This window comes from Heliangelus exortis, chromosome 15 (assembly GCF_036169615.1).
Source record: "Heliangelus exortis chromosome 15, bHelExo1.hap1, whole genome shotgun sequence".
NCBI classification, from domain to species: Eukaryota; Metazoa; Chordata; class Aves; order Apodiformes; family Trochilidae; genus Heliangelus; species Heliangelus exortis.
Genome location: NC_092436.1, coordinates 10,351,810 through 10,373,205, shown reverse-complemented (window position 1 = coordinate 10,373,205; position 21,396 = coordinate 10,351,810). Strand labels below are relative to the sequence as shown.

Here is a 21,396-nt window from a genome sequence, read left to right as displayed (position 1 = left end):
ATTGGGTAGAGGTTTATTCAGATGGGTGAAGATGTTCAGGAGCTAATAAACAAGAGGAAAGGAGATGTCTTGGCCCCACAATAGTTTCACAGAAAAACTAAGCAGATAGATGAAGGCTCAAAAATTCCATGGCTATGTAAGAAAGAGGTCCAAGGCAACTGCAAATCCTGGCTCCATAAATGAAGGCAGTGCCTTCTCACCTGTGAGAGCATAAGTAGCTTTTAATTCCACATAATCTCCTGCATTAAAACTAAGAGATCAATAAACATCATGTAGAATAGACTGTCTGATGTACCCCCCCCTCTCTCTACAAGATTTTCAGGCAAAAGTCCCTGTGCATTGCCTGACATGTGTCCTTCTGGAGATGAGTTTGGGTACCAGGAGAGGGGCTCCGGGCTGCTCAGGGCAAAAGGTACCCAGCAAGGAAACGGGTTTTGTCATGTGTTAGAGTGAAGGATCCCAGTCCAGAGGCAAAGGAATGAGTGATTCTTTTGCCCTGCTGGCTTTCAGTGCTAATGCCAGTAAACCCACTCCTGATTAATGCAGGAACGTCTCTGGGTGGATGTTAAAGGGGTCATAGACACAGCCACGGATTAGCATGGAGCTTGCATCCAGCAAGACACTTATTTTTGTGCAAGCCAATCATAAATTCTAAGATAGGAGAAAGACAAAGTCAAGATGTGTTTTAATTTAGTGCCAGATTTAGTTTAGTACCTGAAATTTAGTACCTGAAAGAATTTGCACCTAATTAGAACAAGTTGTCTCCCAAACTTAGCACAACTTCAGTGAGGGCAATTAAGGCTCCAAGAAGCTGGGGTAGCTCTGGACAAATCCTTTTCTGCATTCAGAAATGCTAACACGGCTCTGTCCAAACTAAATGTGTCTTTCCCCATTTTTATTGGAGACTATTACTTCCTACCACCTTGGGTCATTATTTCTTGGACAACTCTTGCAACAAGTGGATTTTGTGACTGCAGTTCTTGTAATTACATTGCAACTGCTGTCTGCAATTTCCCTACACTGGTCCGGTCATAATTTCTCCTATGTGACAGAAGAAAATCTCTGTGGATCAAAAGGATCTGCTTCATTCATCATTCTGTCTGACAGTGGCCTACAGGAGATGAAATGCCTACAGAAGCACCATCAGGTCTGCAGCATGGCTTGTGTTTAACAGCTTTGGGTGGATTCTTTTGCTTTCCTCTCTCTGGTCTGTCTTCTGAACTCTCAGCACATGGTGAACACTCCCCCTGGGCAGCTTTCCTCCTTGGCCTCATAGTAACATGCTAAATGCTAAAATTGAGCAAATGGCATCAGTTTCCATGCTTCTCAACCACTAGCAACCACTCCAAAATTGCATACAGAGATTATTTCCCCAAAAGGAAAGGTAATGGGCATCTAATTCCCTATCCTAACACCAAAATCTCAAGCCACCCTGCAGCACCAGTCACTGCTCACATGGCTGCTCCTAGAATAGGATGTCACCCCTTCCCCCCACTAGAAATCATTTGCCCTCTCTCCAATCCATTTCCATATACATCTGATCTGAAAGACTTCATTTTCCCCAGAAGCAAAGTACTGCACTGGAGATTCTGGGAGATTCTGGGAGGCAGGAAGCTGGGAGCTGCTGACACATGAGCCTGCACTGCAGCAAAATCCTTTGGAAAAGGATGAGCAGCTGGGAGCAGGTCCTTCCCATGCACAGTGGGATGCACCAGGTGATTCTCGTCCTGCTGGAGGTGCACAGATGGCCCCAGCCCCACCACCTCCCTCCTGCCAACAGATGCTGCACAGCTGGGGAAGGTCAGACACTTACCAAGCATCACTAGTTTGAGCACAACAAAATGCCAGAGCCTTCACTAACAATGTTCACCAGCAGAAGAAGACACCATGAAAATTGGAGATGGAAAAGAAACAACTTCAAAGGCAGGTCTCAGCCACAGGCCCTCAGGCTGGGTATGGGATGGAATATTCCCTCAGGAACAATGGGGATGCCAGAATCACAGGCACCTTCACTGCCAAGCTGTAATTGTACCTGTCTAAATAAGCCTTCCCAACAGGCTAACACTGCTCCATGGCTGAATCTGGGAGACGAAATGTCAAACCACACTGAATAGCACCATACAAAAGATGTTCCTTCTCCTCCCAAGCAAGCACAGCAGCAGATCCCTGCTGGAACAGTGGAAAAGAGGATGACAGGGATTTAGTTTATACAGAGCCAGGCTGGGTGAGATTTATATTTTGTCTTCTCTAGCTTTGCTCCTCCTTCTGCTGTTCCTAAACAATTCTCATCACTGTTATTTGAGCACCTTGTGTCTGCACATTGCTGAGGGGTGTACAGGGTACAGAAGGGGACAGTCACCTTCTTCATCTCTGAGCCCTGCCCAGAGGGGTGAGCTGGACATGTGCCATGGCTGAGACTTGTCACATGCAGTGCCTCAGGCAGGGAGGTGGTGATCAAGCCTCTTGGCTCGTTTCCAGGGGAAGAATTTTTTTTATTATTTGACCTGTTCCTTGAATGAGCTGCTCTGATCTTAAAGGTTTGCACTTGAACACAAACATCTCACAGTAATCAATACAACAGGCAGTAAATGCACAAGTGAACTGACTTTCCCACTCACCCCCTGCAGGAAAGCAGCTGTACCTGTACAGGAAACCTCAAAAAATGTCATGGCTGTTGCCACATGTCACCTGCTATTGCCACTGCAAGGGTGGTCCCAGACACCAGGGCAGGCTCTTCACACCGTGCCCACTCCCCTTCTGTGGGGGGATGTCCTCTGCTGCTTCTCCCCCCCCCCCCCCACTGGTGACAGCACCCACGTGCTGCCAGCTGATCCCCTCGTGACGGGCACGGGTGGTTCTGCAGGACAAGGGGAGGAGGGAGCTTGAGGGATGCCAGAGAAAAAGGCTCTGGAGGTGGAGAGAAATGATGATTTTCACTGTGCAGCTAGGACAGAAATAGCTGTAGACACTTCTCTGCTCTTCCTTAGAAGCAGGGTTTTCTGCATTGAAGAGAAGATTCCTACAGCTGCAAGGAAGGTTAACTCTGAAGTTGTAACTTGCCAAGTTTGGTGCTTTGGGATGGAAAATTAACACTGAATCCCATGCAGGTTTTGCTAAGCAGTGACATCCAGAGTGCAGGGATGAGGTTTTGGGTGGAGGGGAGATTTGCCCTTGCAAGGCATCTCCTTTTGTAAGAATCCCAGCTGTTTTCATTGGAGCTTTTGAAAGAGACTGTAATAGCAATTAAAGACATATCATCTGCCCTCTGCAACCAGACATATTCCTCAGTGAAGGAGTTTATTTATTGCCTGGCACAGAGACCCCCACCCCTTCCAGCTGCAAAGAGCTGTACAAGTGAGCAGACCCTGACAAGAGGTGCCCATCTCTGGTCTTTGGTGCACAGAGATTTTAAGTTCAAAACCATCTCTAGAAATGCCAAGGGAGGCACAAACTGAGCCATACTTCATCAGATGTTGCTCTGCTTGAAGACAAAGAGGTGCTTCAGCTTCAGCCAGGTAGCAAAGCAAGATTTTAAGCTCACGTTTCCCACATGGTTTGTTTCTGTACTACTGCCATTTGAATAATCTATCATCAAGCAGAAATATTTGTTAATTATTCAGTCTCAGTAATTCAAAGCTGTTAATAATGGAAGAAGTGGATATTGCTGTAAATTAAAATCAATGGTTTGCATAACGTCTTTGATCAAATCTGAGTGCTCTGGCTTCCAAGCATGCCTCCCTGTTTAATAAAGCAGAGATTGATGGGTTTGCTATTATGAGGAAATGAGAATCAGACAAAATGATTGTTGGTTAATAGAAATATAGAAATCACTTAAGAAAAAAAGGTGAAATACTGATGTGGAATAAATGCATAAAGCCCAGATATGGATACATTTTAAAAGCTCCTATGTATAGTCATTAATGAGGAGGAAAAAAAAGTGTAATTATTTTTTCAAGCTCAATTTCTACTTTCCTGTAAACACCCCAATTTTTCTAAATGACCTCAAGTGCTTTTGCATATTTTATGGAGCAATTAAACTGCACAGATCAGTCATGTTGGTAAGACCTTGCACATTATCCCTCTGGTTTTTGTTACACATCACTCTCTGACCCCCCTGCCGCTGTGGTGGAAAAAAATCACTAACAAACAGCTAGTGCTGTGGTGATAGAAAGGTGATAAAAAAGTGGCTGGATTTAACAACAATCTTCATAAATGTTCAATACATGGAAGAGTCAGTCCACTTCGTTTTCAACCAAGCCATAGCTTTTCTCTAACTCCAGCTGACTGCACGTAGGTCTTTAACTACAAATAAGCTGTCATTTGCCTCTCCTCCTTTCTACTCCCCTAATTATTCTCAGGCATTAAATCAGAGGCTGAATGTTAAACACTTAAAAATCAAGATCTGTTCTTTTATGAGTAAACCTAACAACGCGTGTCTCAGTATAGAAACATGACAATAGGGAAGATATTATTTGATCTATGGCTTTCCAGCTGTTACATATTCTTTTCTACTGCCACCCAAAAATATTAATCAGAAGTCAGCATTAATCCAGAATCATATAATTTATTTTAATGCCTTCCAATGCTACACTGCCTGTGCTGATTCGCTTCAGTCTGTGCAGATGGCAGGACAACTTCTAACAGATTCAAATTCGTTATGTACTTCACTTCTGTTTTAGAAACAGATTGAAAATAATTAAAGTATTGGCAAGTCAGAAATAAACAGCATGCCACGTATCAAAATAACTCAGTCAGATGATTTGTTTGAGTGTTGTGTTTTGTTGTTTTTTTTTAACCAAATAAATTGCAGTGGTGGGGTGTGTGGGAAGGGATGAGGTTTTCTCCTTTTATGCTGGCTTGAACCTTAGAAACATTCTGCAGACCAACTTGCTTCCCGTGCTGGTGTACAGCTGAGAACATGCCAAGCTACTGCAAACAGCAGCAGCCCAAGTAGGATCATAAACCATGGAATAAGGTTTCCAGGCCACCTCCTCCCAGACAAAAATATTCAAAGAATCATTAAGGTTGGAAAAGACCTCTAAGATCATCAAGTCCAACTGTCAACCAAACAGCACCATCCCCACTAAAATAATGTCTCAAAGTGCCACATCTATGTGTTTTCTAAATACCCCCAGGGATGGTGACTCCACTGCTTCCCTGGGCAGCCTGTTCCAATGCTTGACCACTCTCTTTCAGTACGTAAATTTTTCCTTACATCCAATCTTAACATCACTGATCCCACACCTCTGCTTCACACATCTCCTGGAGGCTGAATGATATGGTACTTCAGAGATTGAAGTGTTTTAAGCAGCTGATAATATTAATTAAAATCAATTGTCAAGATGAAGCAAAGAAGACAGGCTATTGAAATGTTTTTAAAATCACAGTATGTGGGCTGCAGTCAGTCAGTCAGCAGTGCCAGGAGCACTCTCAGGGTGGGGAGTGGGTGCACACTGGAGCTGCCAGAGGCTGCAGGACCTCAGAAGCCACTGGGGCTCCAGCACTGGCTTCATCTCTACACCCACCTCAGGCTTGGAAACTGCCCAGATCTGGGCTGACTGGGAAGGCATGAGAGGCATGAGAGTAACAAACCCAAGAAAAAAAAAAAAAACGAGCTTTCTGTTGGCCCATGCAATTTCCTTAGCTTACAGCAGAATTTCTTGCCCTTTCTGGATGAAAACTGGGTCTGGGGCTGAAAACTGATCCTGAGCAATACAATTATTTATTAAAATCTCACAAATGAAGTTCTGAAGCTTCAGGAGAGATACTGCAGTTTGCACAGGGATATGGGCAATGTGCTATAGAGGTAGGAACCCAGACCTAGGGAATCTCTGGGCACTGCCTAAACTTAGGAGTCCTCCACTGTCAGGGAAGTTAGAAGGGAGTCCATCTCTGTGCAATGAAGGATGAAAACCTGGCTCTGTTCCCAAGCAGCAGATCAAGTGTTGCGTAATTTGCACCCACACATGAAAGGATATTGTTGCCAGGCATGGAAGTACAGCCCTTAAAAAACCATTAGACTCTCACCTAAAATATAAACCAAAATTCACTTATGATATTAGCATCAAATTGAGATCATGGTATTCACATGTAGGGCAGCTGCTGCAATTACTCTGAGCGTACTCAGACCATGCTGTATGTTTAAAACACAAATACAACACAGTTAGGCTCAGGAGATCTGATTTAACAAAGCATCTTATTTCCCAGCAGTGTTCCCATTAACTGTCCTTCATTTCACTTCCATGTTCTACAGACATTGAAAAGAGAGTCTATTATGCACTTTCAAACAAGAATGTTTGTAATTCTGTTCTTGTCCAAAATAATTTTACTATACAGAGATATGGGCAATATCACCATTACACATACAACTCTCTCAAGATCATTTCAGCAGGTTAGAAACCTACTATTTGATGCAAAACTGGGACACAACCTCCTCCAGCATGGAAAGAAGCTGGAAAAATCAAGATTCTAAATCTTGAAAAATCATGATTCTAAACATAATTTGAATGCTCACATTTCTCACAGAAATCTGTGTGATGCCCCATGCAATAACCAGGTGCAAAACTAGGATGCACTGAGACTGATCATGCTCAGCCTGCTGCTCTTTTAGAGTCAGCTGCTGCTCCTCAGCTAAAAGCATTTGCTTTTCTCTCTTATTATAACTTTTTCCCATCAAATCAAAAAAATTAAGTTCTGCCCTACCCCCAAAGATAACTCTTCATCAAAACACAATAATGGCAGTTCTTAGTCTCTACTGGTATTCTTGGACAGAGTTATCATTTTCAAACCTTTTTTTCCCATCTTCACTAAAAGCCTAAAGCTTGCAGAACTTTCAGTTCAAAAGTCAGGAAGATTCTGCTCTGCTCTTTCAAGCAGGATTTGCAGTCAGGGCAAACTTAACAGTCAAGACCAGTGGAAGACTTGACACCAGGCTGTGTACTTTTCCCACTACTTGTTTACACCTTGGATAATAAAAGCCAAATACAGCTATTGGCTGTCTAACTTCTAATAGTTCCTGGATAGCTTCCCAGTTTCAATAATCTAAGAGGAATGAAAGTTTCTTGTTATTACCCCTGCTAATGGAAGATTTGGCACAGACAAGATAATAAATTGATTTCTGGAATACATTTTATTTGAGACACCCCCAAGGCACCTCATCTGACTCTAAGCCATGCAAAACCAGCTCCCTGCACATTCATCTGCAGATGATAGCAGGACGTACTTTTCCTTCTTTTTTGAAGGCATCAGAGGACTGTACATCCAAATAATTTTTTTTTAAGGCACAGCACTGTGGAGTTCATCTGTTAGCTCCCAGGGTGTGTCTCCCTTCCAGTATCTGACTGAGGGATTGCCTGGTGTCCCCAGGGAATGATGTGTCTGTCTCCTTACTCCCTCTCCAGTGCCACCATTTCTCAACTTCCCAACCAGTTCATTGTACTCTGACACAAAACACATCAGTTCAGTTTGATAAAAGTAAACTTTGATATGACATGCATTTCCAGTTCTGCTACCTCAGTTTGAGCTCAAGTGAAGACCAGAGTTTGGCAAAGCTGATTCCAGAGATGGCAGCCAGAAACCTTCACCCCCAGAATATGTGTTCTTCAGCTCATTTTCTGTGAATTTGGTCTTGTATTTATGCCCCAGACAGGTGTCCTTTCTAAACAAGGACATGGATAGTCCTTCAACCACGAGCAAAGCACTTAAATTTCTTGGTTTATTTAAACCTCCTCCTATGTCCTCAGCTAAGTACATTTTCTAAATACTCCCCACAAAAGCCTCATCGTATTTCTAACTTCAAATAAACAGAAGAGAATGTCACCCTGGGCAAGCAGCAGGACAGAGGAAGAACAAAACACTTGGGACTGCTTTTTAGATGGTAAGTGCAGACACTCAGCTCAGATGGAACCTAAATCCCACCCAAGAGTCACTATCAGCACATTTCTCTGAGGTCAGCCTAGGAAGCTCTGGAAGCTCTGTTCCAATTCTCTGGAAGCACGATGTTCTATTGTGTTTTCCTTTTGCTAACAAGGAAGAAGAATTTAAAATTACACCCTGAAATGCTGCATACCACAGGCCTGTTATTTTCCCTGCCACTGAGAAAACTGTTTTAAGAACCGTGAGGGGGAAAAAATATTATATTAATATAATAAAAGTATAATAAAAGTTTAAAAAATTCAAAGATAAAACAGAAAGATAAGGCCAGCAGCACCTCAGTGACACTTCTTATGGTGTCCCTGTTCAAAGGCTATCATCATCAGATGATAAGTGCTGTAGACTAGAAAATGAGCCATGAGGCTGCATAATAAAATGGATGGCACCAAGAACACCACTGGAAAGGAAAACCAACTGTCCAGACATACCTGGAAACCAGCAAAGACCTGGGGAGCTGAAATTTAACAAAACAGCAGAAACATGGGAACAGTTTGAGGTTTTTAAAACCTATGGAGGAATAAAGACTGGGCACGTCAGCTGTATCATGTGGGCCTGCTTGTGATGTTTTCAGACAAAGAAAGAGATAAGGTATCTGCAGCCAGCATCTTAGATATACCTAAGAAATAGCATCTTAGATACACCTAAGAAATGGCACTGCAAACACAATGCTTTCTTTAAGGGTCTGAAGAGGCAGCAACCAAGCAGAGAGGCACAGAGCTCAAAAAAAAAAAACAAACCCCAAGCAACTCTAACAGATTTGTGAGTAATCTGAGCCACAACAGAGAGAAGAAACTGGTTCCCATGTCAGGATCAGCACATCCCGGCAGTGCTCATGTGAGGTTAACCAAGGAAGTCTGGTCCCATTGGACTTAAATTCTCTGCTTAGGGGTCTGCAAAGCTGTTGGAAACTTAACAGAAAGTCAGAGACATTTCTGAGAAGCTGGTGCAGTGAGGATGAGCAGACAAAGTTAGTTTGTCTTGTGATTAATTTCCATTTAAACTTTGTTACTAACTTTAGGTGGTATTTCAGGTGAGAAACACTATTAGCTGAATCAGTTTACAGCTTCAAGCTCCAATGAATCCTTCTTCTGTTTTACAGTGTGTCACCAGGAGTAATTCTAAACAGATCTAAATGGTGCTGCAAAGAGACAGCATTAACAAGGGCTCTGAACGTGGCTTACAGGGCTCAGTATAAGCAATACAAGACATTAGGTGCCTCTGTTGGACTCGACCCAGGTCTGCTGGGCTCAGGAATGCATACTGAACAGCAGCAGAATTGCAAGAAATAAAAGAACCATGTTTCATTGTAGCTGCCAGCTCTGCCTGAGAATCACATCCCCATTATGGCCCATAAAAATGGAAATTGCAAACAGCAGTAATGGGACCAGATCTATTCCACCTGTTTGGGAATGGAGAAAAAATGCATTCTTGCAGGCTAGCATGGCCCAGAGTACCACCAAAGCAGCTTAATTTCAAAAGAAGTAAGGCAGCCTATTAATTTTCCAGGGATGTCTACCAGCAAAGAGGAGGTTCATATGTTGATGCACAAGCCCCAGAGAAGCTTCCCTGGCAGAGGCTGAAAGGGAATGGCCCATGCTTCCAAGCATCTCCTTTCCATAGAGTAACTCAAAATCTGTCTGGACTCCTGTGCTCTACAACCCCAAGTGCTCCAAATACCTGATCCCCTGCTTGAGTCTGCTCAGAAACATGCTTCAAAAGGAGTGTAGGTGTTTGTTCTCCAGGTGACTGCTTTGCATGTCCACAATGCAGAAGCAGATGACCAGGGGTCTGGAGCACCTCTGCTACGAAGATGGGCCGAGAGAGTTGGGGCTGTTCAGCCTGGAGAAGAGAAGGCTCTGGGGGGGGCTTAGAGATCCTTCCAGTCCATGAAGGGGCTACAGGAAAGCTGGGGAGGGGCCTTTCACCAGAGAGAGTAGTGACGGGACAAGGGGTAATGGTTTTAAACTGAAAGGGGATAGATTTAGGTTAGATGTTAGGAAAACATTCTTCATCATGAGAGTGGCAGTATACTGGAATAAGTTGCCTAGAGAAGTTGTTGATGCCCTTCCCGGGAAGTGTTTAAGGTCAGGTTGGATGAGGCTTTGTGACACCTGGTCTAGTGGGAGATGTCCCTGCCCATGCAGGGGGTTGGATCTTCATGACCTTTAAGGTCCCTTCCAACCCAAGCCATTCTATGATCCTATGCCACAGCTCTTGGGAAGGTGCCTCACCACTCAGCTCCCAGTCCTGAGAGCTCCCAAGTCCTGAGTCTTGACCAAATCAACATGAAGCAGGTCCTTCCTGCCTATCTTCTTTTCTTGTATTTATTTATTCTCCTATTGCACTCCCTGTTGAGCAGACAACAGCCTGTTTTCAGATCAGTCCTCAGAGCTCTCAAGAAGTTCATGAGAAGAGCAAGCACTAGAATAGTTTTCAAATTACTCTACTGGCAATAAGTGACAAGCTGGCCCATCACCAAAGCCCTTTGGTCTCATTGTGAAAAGGAGGCCTAGGAAACAAATAGACTTTGTGTTTTCAGGTCCTGGCCTTTAAGACAAAGTTGAACAGAACCCAAATGCCAATAGATATAACTCTGCAGATAAGGAGATGGAAAAAACATCATCTGAGCTCTAGGAGACAACTGGGAGCTTGGATTATTTTCCAGATTAGGTTAAGGAACTGGGGACTTAGTGAAGTAATCTATTTACACAGATCTGACTTCTGGAACTCACTTCTTTTAAAAGAATTGAAAGTCATCAGGACATGCTCTTGTCCAGCACTAAAAGCACTGGAGTCTCTTCTTACATCAGCACTACCATGCTGGAGCATGACCCAGAATTCCAACAGAGAGAGCTCCTGGGCTGTGAAAGTCACCCAATGAATGGGTGACCAAATGAGCTGACATTTGTTGCATTAAAGCTTTGAGGGCACTGGAAAAGCAAGGAAAATGTCTGTGCCTACTGCTAGGCAGACACACTCTATGCCTATGCACAGACCCAGATAGAGATAAGCTATGAGGTAAGTGCCCAGTGTAGGGGGGGTGACAGAGGACAGACTGATCCCAAAACAGCTGTGACACATTTCCTTGGCTCTCTTGTAGCCATGAGCTCATGTGCCCAGGGAAGGTAAAGGTCCTGCTCAATTCACTCTCTCCTCCCCTCTGACCCAAGAACAGATGTGTAGTCAGATATTTAACAGCACCCTGCTCACCCCATCCTATCTCTCACCAGCAGCAAAATTCTCCTCTCTTCCTCTCTGAGCTTACAGCAATGCTAATGTGCAGTCAGAAGGTCAGCTGCTGGTCCATTTATTGCAGGTTTACCAGCACAGAGCCAGAAAATCAGCTCCTGTCCCCTGCAGACCTCTCCAATTTTGAGATTCTGTTTCTAATGCAAGGATGTTTTGGTGTGGCTTTGGGTTTTGGTTTGGGTTTTGGGTTTTTTGTTTGTTTGTTTGGTGGTGGCAGTTGGTTGGTTCTTTTTTTCTAAATTCAAGTCTCCAGATTTACTGTGCCTCAAATGTGGGCAATGTGTGAGCATGTGGCAAGCATGAGATCAAACCCTCCCTGCAGTCCAGGCATCATATACTGGAAAGGATTCGAGTTGCATAAGGAAAGAGTAAACTTTCACCAGCTGAACAGAGAGCAGAAACTTCATCAACCTCAAAAAGTCACCTGCAGCAGGCAGGCCCTTCACCTCCTGGTTATGTTCTTAAAGGCAGAGTAATAAGGGATTCACCCTCACACAGCCAAAGGCTCCCTGAAAGCTTCAGCTCCCCAGGGCTCCTGCCCATCAGTTGGCAAAGCCTGTGTTCAGACAACAGCCTCTTTTACTTAATGTTCTGACCTTGGGGAGGCAGAAGCTGCTGCTCAGGGGACACATGATGGCAAGTCCTTGGTTAACTGATGGAACAAGACAGTAAATTCAGCCCACAGCTGAGGCTCAGACCCCTGACTGCTGGAGCAGGGAGTCACATCACTGGTGATTAATTGCCACAGAAGAGTGAGGGCAAAATAAATAGTGGAAAGGCTAAACTAGGTAAAAAGAAGAACACATTTCTTATCTGCATCGTAGATGCACTCTGCTCCCAGGTAAGAGTCCATCAACAGTCATTTAGATCTAGCAGGTACTAGACACACAGCCAAACAAATAGCACAAAGTGGTTTTTGCTGTGCCATCTTTCATGGCTGAGATATTAGAATTAGCAAATGGCTCCTGCAGCTGCAGCCACTATTGCAGCAGGATCTGGAGCAGGGAACAGCTCACAACAGCTCTCAGCATTGTTCCCAAGACAGCATTCCCAGCAGAGATGTCTCCCCAGGACCTCAGGACTGTCCCTCTGAACTTCTCCAAAAGCAACTCAGGGAATGTTAACACATGGAGAGGGGAGCAAATTCCTTAGATTTCCACTCGCAGCCCTTGGTTTTGTACCACAATATATCTGTTCATTAAGGAAGCACAGGTCTGTCAATCTGACACGCAATATCCCATTAACCCTTCCATGGCCAATATGGTCCCATGCCTCCTACACAGCTCCAGTTTTGCAGCTGTCCTGTCCCTGAAGACACCCTAATGCCCTCTCCCAGCTTCCTCACTCACAACCCCTGAGCACAGATGGCTCAAGAAATCACAAACATGGAGATAAATTGTATTTTGATGAGGGTCAGCCCTGAAAAGTCAAGAAGGGTATTTTGGAAAGCCCCGCAGCACCCAGCTGCCAGCATGTGTACAAGCTGGCAACAAGATTCAGCCCATCCTCCTGCTCTGGGCAATCTGCTGCCTTCTAGGGCAGTTTCCCAATTTTTGCCAAGTCCTAGAGCTGGGACTGCCCCAGGACATCCTGTTTTAACACCCTTCCACATTCTCTTCTCATTAGCTGCCACTCTGTGCAGAGGCACTGAAGCTAAAGGAAGGCTGTGCTGAAAGACAACAAAAAGTTAATTTTTACAGCCCAGCTCTTTGTCAAGGGCATTTTCATCTGTGCAGATTCCTCAGGGCACACTAATAAAAGCCAAGTGAAACATCCTAGAAGTGTGTGACAGCTTTACCCCCCGAGGGGAGCTCATACAGCCAAATGGTGGAGCTGCCCCTCTGCCTCTTGCATCCTCTAAGGTATTTCAGGATGCAGATGTCTCACTTGCTCCACTCACAGCTGCCATAAAGGAGCAGGCTATTAATTTGCAGAAGCTGGAGCCAACCTTAAAAATTCCATTAAGTGTTGGTGGAGGTGTTTGGAAAGACATTCTGATGAATATAGTGCTATCAAGTGTTTCCCTAGAAACTGAGAAAAAGTTGAATAATATGAAAAGTACCCAGGCTGATAACAGCTGTGGCTCCTGCTGAGTGGTGTCTGGGCTGAACAGAGGATCCAGCAGAGCAGTTCTTTTGCAGTGCTTGTTTGGCTACTGAGGATTTTCGGCTGGTAGCACAAAAATGAACTTTTGCACCGTGCTTTGCCCCTCTTGCACCTGGTGTCACCACCAGGTGACCACCTGCCCACCCCAGCACCCCTGGGGAGCAGCCAGGCACAAGTGGCCAAACCCCACAGACCCAGCATCCAGCCAGATGTCAAGTGGCTACTTAATAGAATGGTTCATTTTGTTCAACAGGACAGCTTACATACAGTCATATCTACAGCTGATGTAAATCAATACTCTTAATTTTGTCTTATAAGGGACCTGCAGGATTTTACTTCACTCTTCTTTGCACCACGTGTCCTGCCTGCCATTATCCTCAGGAGGGAGTGCACTCATCCACATCAGCTCAGCAAGAGGAACAGGACAGGACATCACTTGCATACCCAGGGATGAAAACACCCAACCCTCCTCTATGTGCTCCCTTCTAATGGCTGCACCTTTTCTGACGGGAACACAGTGAGGATGACAGGGCTCTGCAGAAAACCTTCTCAAATAGTTTGCCTGTCTCCACAGAAATGCGAGAGCAAAAACCTTTCTGGATGGGTGCAAATATTACAGAAGGATTAGAGTTGAACTTCCCTTACATGGGGGACTGGGAAAAGAAGAGTGCTCTGGGCATTTTAGCCTGATATTTCACATCTGAACAGAAAAGTGGTCAAAGAAGTAAAGATAAAAAATTATTATTATGGACTCAAAGTACAGAAGCTGGAAAGGTTTTGAAAAGAGCTTGTATACATGTAAGAATAAACACCTATACTGCAACCTGCTGGAGAAATCTTAAGCATTTTGCTTTCCATGAATCTTCACTGTGTCCTAAACAAGAGGAGGAGAGGGACCAAGGGCACACACCAGCTCCTCTCCTAGGACATCCCTCAGCTCCTGCTGGGGCTTCAGGGATGGAGTTCTTTGGGTCCCTCTTTCTCCTGACCACTGCTCCTGTTTCCCCCCAGGTCTGGATGGGGAGAGGAGACCCAAAACCTCCTCTGCCTATTTCTGCAGGCAGCCATCCTGCCAGTGGATCAACTTTGGGTAACAAACCCATGTTAGGGCCAGCCACTAGCAGCACCACTTCTTTTGGTCCAAGGAAGGAGCCTCTTGGGCCAACACAGCAAAGCTCCAGCACTGGAACTCACTCAAAACACACAACCTGACTCAAAAGGGCACATCATCAAGAAGTTCTGCTGTCAGAAACAACATTCACTATAGAATCATAGAATTGTTTTGGTTGGAAAGGAGATTTAAGATCATCAAGTCCAACCATCCACACTATGACTCTGTATGAGGATTTTGGGAATAGCAGCTGAGTTAAATAATGGAATATTTTCTTTGCTTCCAAACACAACTAATTCAAACAATTTGATTCCTTGTTCCCTCAACTTGCTTCTCATTTCTCAAAGTCAAGACAAGATTAATAAACCCCACAAAATACTGCTGGAGGGCTCTGCATTTTTTCAGTACCTTCAGCAACAAAAATACCTTCAGCAACAAATTGAGAAAACTAAAGATGATAAAGCTATGTTTGGAAGCAATTAACATCAATCTAAAATTCAGCTGTTTGGGGGGCCTAGGTTAAAAATAAAAAGCAATTACTGTTGTGACAAACTTAAATAATACATTGCTCCTCCGTAGTTGATTTAGCAAAGGGAGTCTGCTTTCACCAACAGCTACAATAAAAAGCTCAATAAAAGCCTTTTTATTTGCACTGAACGTTCTTGTGATTTTTTTTTCCCAAAAGCTGATTTCTCAAAAGCAGAGCAGTCTTTCCCCAACTGTGGAAATCAGAAAACCTTTATCCAGTGAGAAATACATGGAACAGCCCTGACCCCCCTCACCAAGTCAAACTGCAGAAGTTTCTTTTTGTTGCAAGGGTGTATTTATCACCATAGTGAGAAATAGAAGTTTTTTTTTTCCTTGTGTCTATGGAGGAAGGAAAAGACCGTAGGGAAAATCGCCTGGTGTCAGCATCCTGATTCCCTTTACAGAGAAACAGCAGTACCCTATGCATTTAACTACATTTCTGGTATTGAAAAGGCAAGACAAATTTCATTAAGCAAAACACATTACCTCTCAGCATTGATTACTGGGTTATACATGTGACCTGCTAAGTGTGCATTAAAGCAGCAACCTGGAGCTGCTGGTGACTTTCCAATACTTGAGGAGGTGAATGGAGAACCAGAGGTGTTCTCTCTGATAGCAGAACACTCTGAGGGGGCTCATTTAGAACAGAAATTGCCTTTGGAAATATATTATCTCACTCTCTGTGTGTGACTGGAGAGAATGGGTTATGGTCTACACAGAGGCACATCCAGACCTGAAAGCCCAAGATTTAGAAAGCTGTGAGGACAGGGGGGTAGAACAGGATCCCTTTCAGGTCTAAGATCTTGTTCACCTTTTTTCTGTACTGCATTTCCTCCTGATCTCTGTTCAGTAACTCCTTAGGGAAAGGCACCTTGGAAGACCTGAGTACATACATTTGGCTGTCTCTATCAGCAAGACCTTTCCCTATGTCTCCAAGACTTACTTTCCACTTGAGTATCCAGGCACAGGAAGGGTGAAGAATTACTCCCAAAAATAAAAAAAGTGACACATCAAAAAGATATTCCCCTGAGTGACTTTTAAGAAAACTCTTCATAGAAATGTACACCACATTGCAACTGGAACATTGTTTACTCATGTCTGGGTTTGGTCAGAAGCTTGATGTCCCTGTGTGAAGTGGCTTTGGTGAATCTTACTTCAGCTGCCCACGCAGTTCCACATCACTAACAGCCTGCCCAGACAAAAGGACAAGAAACAAGAGGGACAAGCCCACCAAAAGACACTGCAGATCCCATTTGAGGGAGAACAGCAGAGCTGATGCCTCCAGGATGCTGTCCTGGAGACAGCTGCAAATAAGATCTCCAGCCTTTTTGAACAATTTCTGTGGCATCACACTACTAGGATCAAAACAATCCCTATTGAAATTTGTCTCTGATACCAGGAGTGCACCCTAGGTGAGATGTCATTTTTTGCTTGCCCTTGCTGGCCCCAGAACAAAGCAGCACAGATAAGGTTATAAGTTTAGACCACTGCACACACACACAAAAAAAAAGCACCTAGATTTTCAGCAGGCACAGATGGGCTTGTGCCAGATCTCTGATGAGGCCCAATCTATCCTACTGCAAGGGATATCCCTGTCATAGCTATGCCACATCTGACATTTACATCCTCACAGAAGCTCCAAGAAACCCCAAACCAGACACTGCTGCATGAACAGAGCCCTTCATCAACAAGCAGACAGAAAACACCATCCTGCACATCCTACACCCCATGGCTGCTGTCCCCCTGCAGCTCAGCAGCTGGATGAGCCACGGTACAGGAATTTATTCTCTAATTTATCCTACCTCACATTGACATCAAGTTCTTCCATCACAGGCAACAGGCATAGGTAGCTGGGAGTTCAATGTCCATAGGAGAGACTTTGTCCTGCAGTGGAGAGAGTTAGAAAGCACAGTTATTCACCAAAGGGTCCACACTTACCCCCATTTTGCCCATCTGGCCTGGCTTGTCTTGCTCCCTCTGACTCTCTTTTGCAAACAAAACCCCAAATGACCTCAGAGGAATCCATCTATTTATGTTTTCAAAGACTCTAAGCAGCTGAAATATTCTTATTTCTAGAAATAAATGCAAGCAAGATAAATCACTAATAATTCTTGAAACTTGTTATCCAAGACCAAGTTTATGAAAATCCATTGTGTTGTGATGCTGGTGGCAGTGAGGAGCTGAGCACTGTGATGTAAGTGACCTCTTTCAGTCTCTGCTTACAGAAGCTGAATTATTATATTAAATATATTAAATATACTATATATTAAGTTAACATATATTTATATTATTTATTATTATATATATTTTATAATATATTAATATATTATTATATTAAATATTATTATATGTTACAGCATGAACACATCTAAGCTCCACTGGACCTAAGACTTTTCATGGTAACTTCCAAACTTTCAAAGCTACAAAAAGTAGTTTAATTACAACCAACTGAAACAGGCTTGCAAAGACAAGCAAGAATAGTTGGTAAATTAGTTTCTGTTTTTACACAAAATTAAAACATTGACTTACCACTAAATTAAAATAGGTTTCCTGTGAACCTATATTGTACAGCCTTATGAATACTTAATAGCAGTACTGTAATTACAAAGAACCAAATGACTTGCAGCTGAAGTTAAAATGAATGTACTTACTCCCAGTAACATTGAGTCATATAAATATTAATGGGATTTTTAACTCTATCAAAATTCCATCATGTCCAAAGAAATGAATGCATCGTCTTAATAAAGATTTTGCTGCTGTTAATGCAGCAGAAAAAATGGGATAAGTTTCTGAGCACTTCACACTGTTGATTGCCCCTTGTCCTGTGTCTCCAGAGAGCCAAGGACAATGCCACCACCAGGCTGCTATTAATAAGAACTCAAATGCAAAGAACGTCATTGTGGTTGCTTGGATTCAAAGAAAAGATTGTAGTAATACTGACTCAGTCTTCCTAGATCCCATGCCAGGTCTGCACTGCAAATGAACACCCACTATCCTGGCCTGGTTCAGCATTTACCAGAATTAGTAGTTCACTAGGTACAGACTACACATAGTTTTGCAAGCAAAACTTAGTCAAAAGGCTGTTTTTATCTGAGGGTGGAAACCTTCAAAATTGGGCTACTCTTTACAGCCTAAGCATCCTGCATTGTTTCTAAGAACCTTCTGGAATCTGGTGACTTTTTGCATTTTTGCAAATGTAAAGATCTCGAACTTGTGATCAAGTCACCTCTGCCTAAGAACTGACTTCCAACTTTAACTTAGGAAGAAAAAAACCTATACAATATCTCCTGTTGCTCTGGAGTTCTTAGAACAAAAAGCTGCTAGGACAGCTGCCTCTCAAAGATGCAAAAAGAACACCCTGGAAGGTAGGTTTTGGGGATCTAAAGATACAACCAATAGACTCTGAGCTTAAACAAATGTACAAAAAGAAACCTAATTATTTCATCTCCAAAGAGGTTCTAATAACCACTTAGTTCAAATCATTCATCTGGCATACAGGTTAAATGAATTTCACATGTTCTGAAGGAAATCCATCAGAATAGGTCTGATCCAGCTCATTGCTTCAGATGGGGACAAGAATCTCTTCTTCCTTGTCATTTCAAAAGGGCTACATAGGAAACAAACAGAACCTTGATAAACCAGAGTCAAAACACATGAGATTTTGACTCATCTCCTCTGCCTGCCAGCATGATCTGTGAGCTCTGGTTACCTCTGCCTTAGAGCATTTCAAAAGCAAGCTGTCATCTCAGTTTACTGTGGAGGTACAAAGAGGTGGACTGACCCCCCCCCCCCCCCCCCGAGGATTCAGAGCAGGGCAGAAGCTGCCCCAAGGCATAAAATGCAGGTATGAAACTGATTTTGGTGTTGACACAGCACAGATTTGCCATGGTGAAAATCAAATCTTGTTGACACAGATTCAGGGGGAAATGCTCCCTTGCTGTGCAGAAGAAGAGATGCTTTGGTACCCACTGCTACAGTGGGAAGTTACAAAACTGCTTTGCTGCAGTTCATGCTCTTGTGGGTCTGAATTACATGGGAAATGTGTGTGAGCCAGCAAGAGCAGAGGGTAGGAATAAGAGAAGACAGAAAAAAATGCCACAAACCTGCACTATCCCAGTCCCCCATGCTCCCTTCAGAATCAGGATTTCAGAGGTCTCTTGGGAAACTTTCTAAACAAGCAAAACTCACAATTTCAGTACAATCAGAACAGTTGTCTTATCTATTAATTAAAATGCAATTGTCTATGTAGGTAACAGCAGTACTGTTCCTTCAGACACAGCAAGCATGACAAAAACACAGAAAAGCTTTTTGGCTTGCATTAATGTTTTCATTTGTTTTGTGTCTGCTAATGCAAAGAAATCACTTTTTGTCCAAAATAGGAAAAAATGAAGGTCCAAATGATTTTGATAAAACTAGGAATTTTGCATATAACCCTCAGCTCCATCTTACCATGCTGTTAGGTGTATTTCTGTGGGACAGTATATACATTGTGTGCCAACAACCACATTTCTTATACTACATCTCATACACATTTTTTTCCTTATAATTCTTTACATAGTCCCAACCCCTGCAGCCTTGAGAAAACTTTTAATATAATTTGTGATATTTTTTTCCCCCAAGACATTATTTTTTCTTTTTTTTTTCCCCCACAAATACAGAAACAAGCAATGTTTGGGTCTGAACAGGCAATGCATTTACAGTACCCACAGCCCTCCAGGGTCAGAAACATCCCACCCACTGAACAGGAGACCTGCAATATTTTAGAGGCTGTCAGTTCTTTCATCTTTCCCCATACGATGAAACATTTAACAAACAAATAATGAAAGGACAGTAAAGGAATGACATTTAGCTGTTGCCAGCTTTTTTTGTAATGGATTTTAAAATTGGATCTTCCTTCCCTTTTGCCTCTCCCCATGACACTCATTAGACTTGTAGCCACTGGAGTCCCAACAAAGAAAGAAAGATGACGTCAGTACCATGCAATAAAAACTCTACAGAAGTAATTCTGTAAATATATCTGCCCCATATAGAGGGCCTGATGCTCTTTTTTATTACGAAAGTGACTACTCATACTCAATTAGGAAGCTGTTCCCTGCCATGGAAAGGTAACAGTGACCTAACTCAGCCCATCACATGTACATTCCCCTCAGCACCAAAGAGCTTCCCTTTGTTGTGCATGGCAGTGATTACAGGAATCACTGCAGCCAGGTCCTGTTTTCCTGAATGTGAACATCCTCATCAGCAGCCCCTGATCTACAGCGTGGGCTGAGTCCTGCAATCCCATGGTCTTCCTCTCCCAGACTCCACAGCCTTTCCATCCTTGGCTTGCTGAAGGCAGACCCCCTCTTTACTGCCATGGAGCCTGAGTGGGGCTCCAGCTCTGGTTTATTGTACAAATCTGGTTCCCAGTTTCTAGCAAAGGTTCCTGGTTAAACTGGGTGCCACTCCACTAGCCAGACAGGGAAGTCAGGCTGAGCCTCTGCACTCCAGATATGTCTCAAAATGAATCTTCCTATATGTGTTCTCTTCAGCATGCAACAAAAATCCTACCACAATAATCTACTTAAAGACTTCAGCCACCATAAGGTGCTAAATTCAGGCACTGAAGAGAAGTGAACTGGTTTCACTCCTTCAGGTGTCAAAACAAAAACACTTTCGATAACTCCTGTGACATGGAAGAAAAACTTTCCAGTGATTTTGTATGTCAAAACTCCAATTGGGGTCACCTTGTTTGCTTCATTTTTCTGCAAAATTTCATAATTTTAATGTGCACACAATATCTGTACCATCATGGAAACCTCTACAATAACTAAGCTTTCTATTTTAGAATAAAATTTAAAAAAAGCCGAATATGAACTCTTAACCAAACAGAGAAAAACAAATAAACAAAAAAGGGATTCACAAAGAACTATTTGCCCAGAGAAATTTAATTGAAGTCAGTACTCTTGGCAGTACTTTCACTTCAGCAAAGCACATTTTTTAATGGAAAAAAATATTGGCATAGCATCTCCAGCAGCTTTGACATGACAGCTCCACAGACATCCCTTGTAAGGCAAGAACTCCTCATCATATTTTATTCCCCACTAATCACTGCTACCCAAAAAGCACAAGACAGGTGTACCCTGTGTGTAGGACTACTTGTAGTCAGCACTGCACAGAACTCTGGCTCTGGGTTGGAAAGGAAAACCAGTAACAAGCCTCAGTGAGGCTGCACTGATAGCATCCAGGGAAATCAGAATCTGCCAAAATGAGATCAGCTTCACCTGACACACAACCAAGTCACCTTAGCAGATGCTCCCCTACCTCTGCACCTTCTCCTCCTCACTTCCACAGTGGCAGGGGGTAGGAAAAGGAAAACCCAATGAGGAGATGGATAAACTGATTTATCTTCCCAACCAAGCTGTAGGGACTCTTGGTGAAACTTTATTCAGTGGCTTTAAGGTATTAACAAAGAATTCACTTCTCAGAGA

The 21,396-nt window shown here is 43.2% G+C and overlaps 1 protein-coding gene across 4 annotated transcripts in view; it reads right to left on the bottom strand.

Annotated features, from left to right (window-relative positions):
* HTR4 (5-hydroxytryptamine receptor 4) overlaps positions 1–21,396 on the bottom strand; it is a 91,264-nt gene that overhangs the window by 49,901 nt on the left and 19,967 nt on the right. For all 4 annotated transcript variants that reach the window (XR_011728849.1, XM_071758848.1, XM_071758847.1 and 1 more), the window contains exon 2: positions 16,729–16,810. Coding sequence is in view for 3 of the 4 variants with exons in the window: in XM_071758848.1 (XP_071614949.1) it covers positions 16,729–16,754 (26 nt within the window). In the remaining variant the exon portion in view is untranslated. The remainder of the gene's footprint in view (positions 1–16,728; positions 16,811–21,396) is intronic.